General features: G+C 41.3%; 1 protein-coding gene across 1 annotated transcript in view; it reads right to left on the bottom strand.

Moving 5' to 3' along the window:
- Window positions 1-536: 536 nt before the first annotated feature.
- Window positions 537-12,745, bottom strand: part of mamdc2a (MAM domain containing 2a) — a 29,674-nt gene continuing 17,465 nt past the window's right edge. The window contains exons 4-14 of the mRNA XM_074670632.1: window positions 11,268-11,352; window positions 10,827-10,946; window positions 7,107-7,363; window positions 5,591-5,684; window positions 5,156-5,302; window positions 4,800-5,065; window positions 4,517-4,613; window positions 4,283-4,429; window positions 3,957-4,210; window positions 1,096-1,180; window positions 537-950 (exon numbers count right to left, since the gene is read on the bottom strand). Of these exons, the coding sequence (XP_074526733.1) occupies window positions 889-950; window positions 1,096-1,180; window positions 3,957-4,210; window positions 4,283-4,429; window positions 4,517-4,613; window positions 4,800-5,065; window positions 5,156-5,302; window positions 5,591-5,684; window positions 7,107-7,363; window positions 10,827-10,946; window positions 11,268-11,352 (1,614 nt within the window). The 3' untranslated portion in view covers window positions 537-888. The remainder of the gene's footprint in view (window positions 951-1,095; window positions 1,181-3,956; window positions 4,211-4,282; window positions 4,430-4,516; window positions 4,614-4,799; window positions 5,066-5,155; window positions 5,303-5,590; window positions 5,685-7,106; window positions 7,364-10,826; window positions 10,947-11,267; window positions 11,353-12,745) is intronic.

The raw sequence follows: 12,745 nt of genomic DNA on the forward strand, positions 1-12,745 counted from the left end.
TCGACTTTTTTCTTTATTTTTCTCACGGGTGGCCCTAATACTTTTCCTAAGGAACAGAGATGTGTCTGAGAGCTCCCTCTGATGGACTGGAAGGAATGGCAGGAGTTAATTCTGAAAAAAACACCAGAGCTGAAAGAGCTAAAAAAGTTAATGGAGCCAACAGAGCTAAGAAAGCTATCAGAGCTTAAAGAGAGTCAGAGCTAACAGAGTTACAGAGCCAGCAGAGCTATCAGAGTTAGTTTGTATTGTAGAGAGCTTCAGAGCTTCAAAGCTTCAGAGAAAACAAAGCTCAAAGAGCTAAAAGAGTTAACAGAGCTACAGTGACATCAGTGCAATCAGAGCTATTTTCTAACAGAGCTAACAGAGCTTATAGGGCTATCAGGGCTGTCAGAGACAGATTTTATGAAACTATGATGAAGCCTCTAATGACTCCACTTTGAACAACCATGCCTTGGCTTACTCAGCGTGTACTCAGTGTGTGAGTGTGTATGTGTGTGTTGAGAAATAAAGGAAAATTAAGTATTTTAAAGGTCTTTAATAAAATGTGTAAACTCATCATGAACAGAGTCTGTCAGGGTTCAGGAGATGAAAGTGATGATGATGATGATGATGATGATGATAGATGGAGACGCTGGTGCTTCTCTCAGCAGTCAGCTGGTCCATGATATGTATCTGATGGTCAGAGTGTGTTCTGAGGGGTCTGAGTCAGTCCAGCCCTGTTGATGGTCCCTGATAGTGGATCATCAGAGAGTGTCTACGTTACTGTTAATACAGGATTCAGGGTTACTGATAAGTTCCAGTCTTACTCTGCTGTCAGGAAAAAAACAGCAGGAAGGAATCACGTTGCTCTACGGAGGTGTAAATTGTCGGGCTTCATCATGAGAGTGTTCATTTCTCGATCTGGTTAAAATCCTCGGAGGATCCTGAGAACGGAGCAACGTCAGTGAGATCTGCAGGGACATCAAGAGAAGTTAAAAACCCTTTGATTCAGCCGTGAGGATCAGCTTTCAGTTACTCCACTGCTGTCCTCTCTATAAACAGTAAGCTTGAGCCTGCTGCCAACAGACACACAGTGATAACAGCTGGTGGTCTTACCTGTACAGGGCCCCCTCTGAAAACTGATGTCATCTAAAGCGATGTCGCTGCGGAGCGACGGCCCCCTGATAGCTTCAAATATGATCTGAACAGAACACACAGGACAGTTAGAACTTACACACACACACACACACACACACACACACACACAAACACACACTGAGCGGGACAGAGGTCATTCTGACACATTTCCACTGAAACCCTGAAAGACATGATCCAGCTGGGCTCCATGAGGCTGGGAGGAAGGGTTTAAGATGTGACTGAGAAGCCAGATGGAGGAAACAAACCCCATACTGGAGAGAGCGTTTACAACCTACGTCATTACAAAGATGAGCACACACTCTGGAAACATTTAGCTCCAGTCAATCAGATGAGTAATCCTTCTTTATACTCTGAAACAAACTCTGAGCAGCATAATACTTAATTAAAAAAAAATATATATTTAAAGGGACAGATCACATTTACAAATGTTTCAGCACATCATCCAAGCAAACATGCCAGAGTTAGCCATAAGGCTAATTTTCATCATGGATAGGAGTCCAGCTGCAGACCTCCACTCTCAGCCAAGGCTCCACTCTGAGACCTCCGTGGTCAGAAGGAAGTGGCATCAGGATGTAAAGTAAAACAAACAACAACAAAAAAAACATTGAAAAACAAACATTGAAAACAAAACAAAACAAAAAAAACAAACAGCATTTTATTGAGCTGACAAAGATTTAAAATTAAAAAAAATTGAAATTGGTCGATGGATCTGGATATTTCTGTCCATAATTAATGATAAGTAAAAAATTGCACAGCTGGCGTCGATTTATTGTTTTGTTATACGTTATTGACTGAAGTAAGATATCTAGTGTCTTGAAGTGGTAATAGCAATAATTTGAGCCCATAGCCTGCATGTACGTTTTATTTTAATTTCTTGTTGGAAAGCATCTGACTGTAAATATTTTAACATGTAGAGTTTTGAGTAACAGAGACCAACTGTTTCTGGGATGAAAGTTGAAATTCTGGTTTAAAACCAAAACTGAGGTATCAATATATGCTAACTGCTAGCATATGAATGCAATTCACTATATACGTTAGCATCAAGCTAGAGCTATTTTTTCCCCATATTGCTTTTGGTTTATAAGAAGTATGTATAACATGTATAACATGTAAAACATGTTGAATGTATTTAATAGGAATCTCTTGTGAGTGAGTAATGCATGTTTCTTTGTGAGTTCAGTTCCTCAGTCAAGTGGTTAATCCTGAATCAGAGTTTTCTTGGGGTACAGTTTTTGGTAACACTTTATTTTGAGGTCCTGTAATAAGCATTAATACGACCTTTGTAAGTTCTTATAGGATGCTTATTAACATTATTTGTTTATAAGACTATATAACTGCTTAATAAGTGTTTAATAAGGCTATTGTAATAGTTACAACAAGACAACTTAATCTATAAGGTATATGGAACCTAACCCTTACCCTAACCCTCTTTGTTTTTTGTCTTCTGCTTTTGTCTCTCATGAGCCCTACCCCAGCCCTTCCCCTAAACCTAACCATTCAGGGCCCCATGCCTAAACCTAACCTGTGGGGCCTAACCCTTATAATGACCTCATTAAACACTTATTAAGCAGTAATATAGTCTTATAAACAAATAATGATGTTAATAAGCATCTTATAAGTACTTACAAAGTTCTTACTAATGCTTATTACAGGACCTTAATATAAAGCGATACCCAGTTTTTTAATTGCTAAGCTAAGATAGCTGGGGTTTAAAACAAATGAGGAAATAAAAAATTAGATCATTACACCAAACGTGGTGCTCACCAAATTAGTTGTGTTATTAAAGACATGGGGTTTATACGGTTCCTTTTTTTTAAATGTAATATATTAAGGAATCGCGTTAACCAAGGTGGTCAAACACATAAAAATTAGATGTGTCTACCCAACGTAACTATGTAGGCAACTTTTATTTTGAAAATTCTACTTCATATCCTGACGTCACTTCCTTCTGACAATGGGGGAGTGGAGCCCCCAAGAGAGTCGGCTGAGAGTGGAGGTCTGCAGCTGGACTGTCTTCTTCAAAACAGCATTAAAATCAGATACAATCAGTTGCAGTGGTCTCACCTTTTTACAGAGAGCAGAGAAGGATTTAAAGAGCTGCTCAGAGATAAAGGGACATTCCTGGAGTTTAACAACACAAAAGGTTCCCTCCTAATGCCTGATCCAACATTCAAATATACGATATCACATCAATGAACATGGCAGGAAAAGTGTCAACCCCTCTCCCTCGGCATGTCTGTCATTGATCATTTAATCTGCCAGCTGAGTGAAATGATGGTGAAGACACTATAAGTAGCCTGGACGGATGAAAAAAAACCCAGAAAATCAATCATTCTGCCCTCCGCCCCCGAAAAAATAGTAATGGAGGATAAAAGTTTTGGGGTGAGTGTGAAAACATGATTGAAATAACATGGGATCATTTAATTTTTAACATACGTCAGTTTGGGACAAAACATGGACTCATTGTACAAAGGCCTTTGCGAAGACCTAGGTATGGTCTGGTCTGCATTTTTTATTGAATGTCACAGGGTTATGTCTCTCTGTTGTTTGACAAAGATCCAGAGTTATTTTTCTTCTTCTGTGTGTGTGTGTGTGTGTGTGTGTGTGTGTGTGTGAGGTTTCTTAGTAAAGCTTGTGCTTGATTAGGGTGAACCTCTACAATTGTCTCGACAAACCATTGTACCTCTGTTATTCCAAGGCCAGCCTCTAATGGACAGATAAGGAACTGCATATGGAACACTTCATCCACTTTCTTCTACAGACAGCTGAAATTGTAACATGGGACAGCTGTGTGTGTGTGTGTGTGTGTGTGTGTGTACCTGGTGTCTGTCTGCACAGGTGTAGTCCACCTTGGCTCTGATCCAGCTGATGCTCTGTTCTCCTCGTCTCCTCCACAGCAGGGTCTCTGTGCCTGCGTCCCTTAGGAGCACGCTCAGTATGCCTGTCCCTGAGCCGTACATGTGGAAGAAGAAGACCAGGCACTGAGGGGACGAGGAGCCCCGCAGGTCAGAGGTCGAGAGGCGGGCCTTATGACCGGGGCGCATGAGAGACGCCTCGATGTACATGAAGTAACCTTCAGAAGGATGACAGGGTCATCATCACACACTGATGTCACCAATACACACACACACACACACACACTCACCCAGCCCTGTGGTGTGGTCCCCTCGGGGGCCAGTGTAGGAGGTTGGGGTGTGTCCTCGGACTCTCAGCCAATCAGCTTTGTCCTTAGTCCTTTCCTGGATGAATCCACAGACTCCTCCCTCAAAGTCACAGTGGGTGGGGAGGGGGGCTGTTTGGGGGGAGCAGAGCACATTCAGGATCAGGTCTTTACAGTCCTCTACTGTTCACTTCCTGTGTCTTTCAGAAAAACACCTACCTGTGTGCACCTGACAGTTCCCCAGGCGGACTGTGATGTCATCAATGGCTACCAGACCGCACTCCCACATGTTCTTACAGATGCTGACAAAGACCAGCTGACACACACACACACACACACACACACACACACACACACACACACACACACACACACACACACACACACACACACACACACACACACACACACACACATACACACACACACACATACAAACAGTGGCTGTAAACAGTGATCAGGACCACACTCCTCACTGGGTTGGCTCAGGCACACTGCTCACCTTGGAGGCCATGGGCTTCAGGTAAGTGATCTCCACCTGGGTCCACACACCTCTGGGGGACTCAGTCAGACTCCAGACCTTCTCCTGGGCCACGTTGTTCTCGTCGTAGATGTAGAGGAGCAGAGCGTTGTCCACGCTCCTGAAGCCCTGCAGCAGGTAGAAGAACTTCACACAGTACCTGTGGTTGCCTGGCAACAAGGGGCCGTGGAGACGGCCCACATACCCTGTCCTCAAGGTGAAGGGGGCGTTGGTCAGCAGGAAACTACCTGTGACAGGATGGGGGGTGGGGTTCAGACTCAAATTGTATATGCGTGTGTGTGTGTGTGTGTGTGTGTGTGTGTGTGTGTGTGTAGGACCTGTCCCCGTGGTGTGGTCACCCGTCCTGTACAGGTTAGCCTTCAGTGCCGCTCGTCTCCACCCGGAGCTGTCCACTCTCTCCTGATAGTACAGACACATCCCACTGTCAAAGTCACAGTCAGCCATCGAGGGGTCAAAGGTCGGCTCTGAAAACACACACACACACACACACACACACACACACACACACACACACACACACACACACACACACACACACACACACACACACACACACACACACAGTCATACTCAGCTCATAGATGTCAAAGAAAGCAAAGTGTGTTTAACCATGTCTCCGAGGTCATTTCTGGGCCAAGCTCCTGTCTGTCAGATGTTGTGAAATTGTGTGTGTGTGTGTGTGTGTGTGTGTGTGTGTGTGTGTGTGTGTGTGTGTGTGTGTGTGTGTGTGTGTGTGTTTCAGACTATCTCACCTGTGTCAGTGTGACAGAACTCAGGTGAGAATGTGATGTCATCTATGGCCACGTATCCTCCTTTGGCACTGTTAAAGGCTGCCTCAAAAACCAGCTGTTACAGCACACACACATACACACACAGAATTATTGATACACACAGGCTGCTAAAGGTCTGTCATGATGGATCATACACACTCAGACGTTACATCACAAACTCATTCTCTCAGAGTCTCTGTGGAAAAATCCTGACTGAACTAAGGCAATGACCCAGATACACAGTTTACAAGAGTTTCTACACACACACACACACACACACACACACACACTCACACACTTGCATAACTGTGGCTGAAGCTCAGTAAGCCCTGTTGTGATGTGAGCGTGGAGACACCCTGTTCTCCTGAGATCTGCAGGCTCAGAGGAAACAGCCTTCATGAATCATCTCAGTATATAAACCTTCGTCTGAGACTAATGACACTTCTACAGGATACACACACCACAGTCAGAGTGAAAGAGAGAAAATAACCTCTGCAGTACACACACACACACAGACCACAGAGCGGTGTGTGTCAGACAGGAGGGGTCAGTCTGTAGGTGCAGCCCTGAGTGGTTTAGAGAAAGTGGTGTTTAAGCCTCTCAGACTGAGAGCAGCTCACAGTTTATTTACACACAGCAGCTCTGTCATCTACCACACACACTTTGATCCTTCAGCCCGCTTCAGTGCTAGGAAGTGACTTACACCAGAGGGTACAGGAACTTCAACTTCTTGCTAAAACATCCCAAGAACTGCATAGTTCATGTAGACCCCAAGCCAAATTCAGCCCGTTGACACGGAGAGAAAAAGACAGAAGTAATGTTGAGCTCTGCAGTTAGCCTGTTAGCACTGATGATCTTCAGCCTGTGCTGCTTTTGATCAGGGTTGTTGACGAGCTCCAGATACAAAGCTGTCTAAAGCATGAAAACGGCAGAGATGAAGCCGTGTTTGAGCTTCAAAAGGAGCTGTTGATTGAGGACTCGAAGCGGGATGTAAACAGCATTAAATCACCATTACATCCTGATCTGATGAGGAGATTACGACACATATATCAACGCATATCAAACTAAACTAGGACGACTTCCACAGGACTTCTTCTGTGTTTCAACAACTGTTATAAACCGGGTCTCCACTGACACATCCAGCTGAAGGTCTCCAGTTTACAGGGTCACTCTTTAAACTGGAACACTGGGGGCTGACAGAGACACATTCACGCTATCAGGCTCAAAGAAGACCATTGTTCAAGAGTTACTAAACCAAGTCCATCACAGCCAGCCAGTCACAGACCACGTCCTCCAAAACTCCCAGACCTCTGAAAAGTACTACCCCCAAGGCAGAGCCTATTCTAAGGGGGAAATTTGTTGTAGTTTTAGGTAGTCCCCACTAACCCTGGGCCTTCAGCTCTCAGTAGCTGTATGGGGTTAAAGTTGTCTCTATTATTTTTTTTTTACAGTTGTGTGTAGTTGTATGTAGTTGTATGTAGTTGTTGTAGTCCCTGACCTCGAGGGGTTTTGGAGCCTTGATGTCCACACTGACATAAGTCCAGCCGGCTGTAAAGTAGACATCTGGTTTCCAGATGTCCTCGTAGTGTCCCTGATGGTCTCTGGTGAAGACAGAGAATATGTTTCCTGTTTCTTGGTCTCTGTGGTAGAAGAAGGACAGACAGCCCGACATTGGCACTGTCGTCATGGGAGATGACAGCTTTGCCACTTCCTGGAAGTGTTTGGCATAGACCGAGTCCACATACATGAAGTGACCTGCAAGAAATTACAACCATTATTATAACAATGTCAATAATTACTGAAGACACCGTAGGATTTTTGCAGGAAAGGCTGGAATGTTGAGAAGCTGAGGCTGAAAGCAGAAAATGAGAGAAGTGAAAGCAGACATACAAAGGTGTGTGTCTTATTTCCTGAATGTTTCCAATAGTTACTCAAAACAGCTGCATGGTTTCCATGGTGATGGAACCTCTCCATTCATTTTAATTTGACCCAGTGTTATACACTGTCACAGTGTTATATACAGCCACACTGTTATACGCAGTCACAGTTTTATAAATAGTCACATACTTATATACAGTCACAGAGTTATGAAATGTCACAATGTTTTATATAGTCACAGCGTTGTATACAGTCCTGGTGTTATATAAGTCACAGTCTGATAAACAGTCACAGGGTTGTATACAGTAAGAGTCTGATTAATAGCAACAGTGTTATATATAGTCACAGTGTTATAAACAGTCACAGTGTTATATGAACAGTCACATACTTATATACAGTCACAGAGTTAGGAAATGTCACAATGTTATATATAGTCACAGTGTTATATACAGTCCCTGTGTTATAAAAGTCACAGTCTAATAAACAGTCACAGGGTTGAATACAGTCAGAGCCTGATTAATAGCAACAGTGTTATATATAGTCACAGTGTTATAAACAGTCACAGTGTTATTTATAGTCACAGTCTGAAAAACACACAGTGTTATGTTCAGTCACAGTGTTATATGCAGTCATAGTATTTTAAACAATCAAAGTGTTACATACAGTCCCTGTGTTATATACAGTAAGATTGTTGCAAATGTTATACACATCTTCAGTGTTATACATGGTTGAAGTGTTATTTATTGACAAAGTTATATACAGTCACAGTTGTAAACAGTTACACTGGTATTAATAGTCACAGTGTTATATATAGTTACATTGTAACACACAGTCACAGTCTAATAAACAGTGTTTGTGGTATATACAATCACAGTTTTATATATTTTTAAAGTAGTATATACAGTCACAGAGGGTCACAGTCACAGCGTGTCTGTCTCTTTAAGTCCAGTCTTGTCTTACAGTGGATCCTAAACTCTAAGATTATCACCTCTCTAATTACACACTGAAGCTCCACAACTATCAATCCTGTGACCTGAGTTTCAGCCTCAGCACCCACAGAGCTGTTTGCATGTGGAACGTGGAGGACTTGAAGAAGGTGGAGATTGAGCTCTCAGTAGAGAGGTGTAAAGTTCACTGATTTGATATTGACCTGAATTCATCCTGAATCCTAACCCTGCTCACAGATCTCTCCTCCGGATCGATAGGAAATAATTAATTTGAATACTAGAGATGACACATGATGAATGGAATAAATTGCATCCAGAATTTTAATCTGCTGTGGCACCAGTTAAAGTGTAGTTGGTCAATGATACCAGAAGTTTAACTGAGCCCTCTATTTAAAGTTCAGAGTCATAACATCCTTTAAGGAAATACTGCTAAGAACGGTCGAAGTGAAATTTACCTGGAGAGACAGCTCTAATGAGGCCACAACGGGTCACATGATGGAAGTGGATTACTGCTAACTCAGGTCATAGAGCAGTAAACTAATAATGAAAAGGTCATTGGTTCTACACAATGGACTCATGTATCACAATACCATTACTGAACAGAACTATGACTCGTTGATCTGGAACACATGTCCTAAAACTGCAGAGCTGGTCCTCTAAGTCTACAATCCATGCTACACGGGATGTATTCAAGGTATGAAACTCAGGGGCAACGCTCACATTAAATGACTGAAGAGTTTTTGACTGTCTTCTATGTTCTGAAGCATTATTTAAGCAGCGTTTAACTCAACAATACTAAAAAACTCTTTTCAAGAGTTTCCTGCTGGCCAAGACAGATAGTTTAGTTACAGAGCAGTAGAAAGTATTCACACCCCCTGACTTTAGTTATATTACAGCCTGACCAAGGTTAAAATAGTTTTGGATTTGTCATTATAGTTTAGTTTAAGTTAGTTTTGACATTTTTTTTGTCCATTGTAGTTTAGTTTTAGTTAGTTTTGACATTTTTTTCCATTACAGTTTAGTTTTAATTAGTTTTAGAGCAGGCATTCTAGTTTTATTTGGTTTTAATTTTTGCAACAAGGCTTAGTTTTAGTTTAGTTGTAGTTTAGTTTTAGTTTTTTCATACCGTATTAACCAGGTTATTGGTTATTTAAGGATTGAAAAGGTCAGAGTAAATATTTTGTAATACTGTTTATTTTCAAGTCCAACATAGTGCTCACTGCTCAGTCAATGCTGATACTGAACTGTTGGCTGCTGCCTTAAACACAAGAAAATAATTTCAACTTAATATAAAAATATAAACATAAATTATATAAAATAATGTTAAAATGAATTAAATAAAAATAATAAAAACATAAATTATATAAAACAATATAATATGAGCTTTAATAATTAGAAACTTGGACTCTGTAACAATAAAGTCAGACTCACATGAAAAACTATGACAGATGCTCTAATTCATTGCTCCTCTACGTTTTGTCACAGCACAGCACACAGCCAGTCAGTGCAGTGAACAAGCACGTCCGAGTACGTCGCTGTGATGGTGCTGTACGGCGCTGACAACTGCCAAAAACTGTCGTAAAATTGGTTGGGCAAATGTGTCGGATTAATTTAAATCCTAAAGGCTATTAATGTTGTCAAAAACTATAACTAAGGACATTTTGTCTATCATTTCAGTTAGTTTCAGTTAGCTTTGTGAACACAAGATACAGTTTTAGTTTACTTATCATTTTTGTTTTCTTTTCTAGTTTTTATTAGTTTAAGTTAAATGCAATGTATTTTAAATCTTAGTTTTCCTTTTTAGTTTCATTTTAGTTAACTATTATAACCTTGAGCCTGACTCTACAACCCATGAAATGATATGTTCTGTATAATAATCTACACTCAGTGCGCAATAACAACCAAGTACCAAAGCAGTTACACATCTAAAGTACTGTCACTCAACCTAGTTAAGGCATGATCATTGTTCTTTACACTCTAAAAATCTATTAGAACCAGAATTGATAAGGGGACTAAGAAGCTGAACCACTAAGAACTCAAACCCTGCTCCCACAAAGGAGGTACTCAGTGAGGATTTCTGAGATGATGCCTGAGATGATCTCTGAAATACCAACACCTGGTAGAAAGTGTAAGATGCTGCCTGATAACATGCAAATTTGCTTAATTTAAAGATAAACAACAGTTCTGAATTTATGGAACACATAACTACTCACCCAGTCATGTTGAGGAGGGACTAATATTCAACACAAAACATGCTCACATGGGGTATGTAAGTGCGTGTGTGTCTCTGGCTCCCTCTCTCCATTGGTGTGAGTGTGTGTGTGTGTGTGTGTGTGTGTGTGTGTGTGTGTGTGTGTGTGTGTGTGTGTGTGTGTGTGTGTGTGTGTGTGTACCTCTGTTGGTGGTGGTGTTGTCCTCCCTGTCTCTGGTCAGACTTCCTCCTACGTACCAGTTAACATTTGGGTTCCAGCTGTTGCTGTAACCACACAGGTGATGCTCCTCAAAGTTACACTCTGCACACACAGGAACAAAAAGACAACTCACATTTAAAAGGTTAAAGCAATCAGGCCATCTAAACACACACATGGAAGGAGTGTTTTCATTAGTTCATATGATATCATGTTATAATCAGGATATTTTCAGGACATGATCAGATTATTTCAAAGCAACAATCAGTTTTTCAGGTTATTTTAGGGCTATGGTATTTTTAAGGTCGTTACCAGTTTATTTGTAAGTTATATTCAGATTTTTTAGGTTATGATTGGGTGATTCTTCTGTTATAAATCAAGTTATATTAAGCTAAATGCTGTCTGTGTGTGCCATGTCACTCTGACCTAAGCAGTATCCAGGTACAATATGGATTTCAAAAATGGCTACGCTGTTTCCTGATCCTTGTTCTGGTCTTCCTGTTAGCAAGATCTGCGAGAGAAAAAAAGCAAAGACAGAGAGAGTTAGGGGGGACTCTGCAAGGAGATACAAGAGTAAGGTAGTGGGAGAGTTTTTGCAAAGGGGTCATTCCAGAGTGAAGCCCCTCAGGAAAACTGACAGAGTCCTGACAGACAGTCTAAAAAAGCTGAAGGCCCTCAGTCATAATCCTCTGCAGGCTGGTCTCGTTCTAAGACTGCCGGAGTGGAACCAGTTGGTGATGGTGGACCAGGTCATTTCTTACTGTATGGCTGCATGTCTGTAAGAGTGCATGACTGTATGACAGTATGGCTGAATGACTGTATGACTGTATGACACTATGACAGTATGACTGTATGGCTGTATGACAGTATGACATTATGACAGTATGACAGTATGACAGTATGGCTGTATGGCTGTATGACAATATGACAGTATGACAGTATGACTGTATGACTGTATAGCTGTATGGCTGTATGACAGTAGTACAGTATGGCTGTATGACAGTATGACAGTATGACTGTATGACTGTATGGCTGTATGACGATATGACAGTAAGACAGTATGGCTGTATGACAGTATGACAGTATGACTGTATGACTGTATGGCTGTATGACGATATGACAGTAAGACAGTATGGCTGTATGACAGTATGACAGTGTGGCAGTATGACAGTGTGGCTGTCTGGCTGTATGACAATATGACAGTATGACAGTAATGCTGTATGACCATATAGCTTGGCTGTATGACAGTAGTACAGTATGGCTGTATGACAGTATGACTGTATGATAGTATGACAGTATAACAGTATAACAGTATTACAGTATTACAGAATGGCTGTATGATAGTATGACAGTATGACAGTATGACTGTATGGCTGTATGGCTGTATGACAGTTTGACAGTATGGCTGTATGACAGTATTACTGTATGGCTGTATGACAGTATGGCTGTATGACAGTATTACTGTATGGCTGTATGACAGTATGGCTGTATGACAGTATGACTGTATGATAGTATGACAGTATGATAGTGTGACAGTATAACAGTATGACAGTATTGCAATATGGCTGTATGACAGTATGACTGTAAGATTGTATGACAGTATGATAGTATGACAGTATTACAGTATGGCTGTATGACAGTAAGACTGTATGGCTGTATGACAATATGACAGTAAGACAGTATGGCTGTATGACAGTAAGACTGTATGACAGTATGACAGTGTGGCTGTCTGGCTGTATGACAATATGACAGTATGACAGTATGGCTGTATGACCGTATAGCTTGGCTGTATGACAGTAGTTCAGTATGGCTGTATGACAGTATGACTGTATGATAGTATGACTGTATGATAGTATGACAGTATAACAGTATTACAGTATTACAGAATGGCTGTATGATAGTAT

This window comes from Halichoeres trimaculatus, unplaced genomic scaffold (genome assembly GCF_033239565.1).
Source record: "Halichoeres trimaculatus isolate MK-OKI-2021-1 unplaced genomic scaffold, fHalTri1.1 fHalTri1_scaffold_5, whole genome shotgun sequence".
Lineage (NCBI taxonomy): Eukaryota > Metazoa > Chordata > Actinopteri > Labriformes > Labridae > Halichoeres > Halichoeres trimaculatus.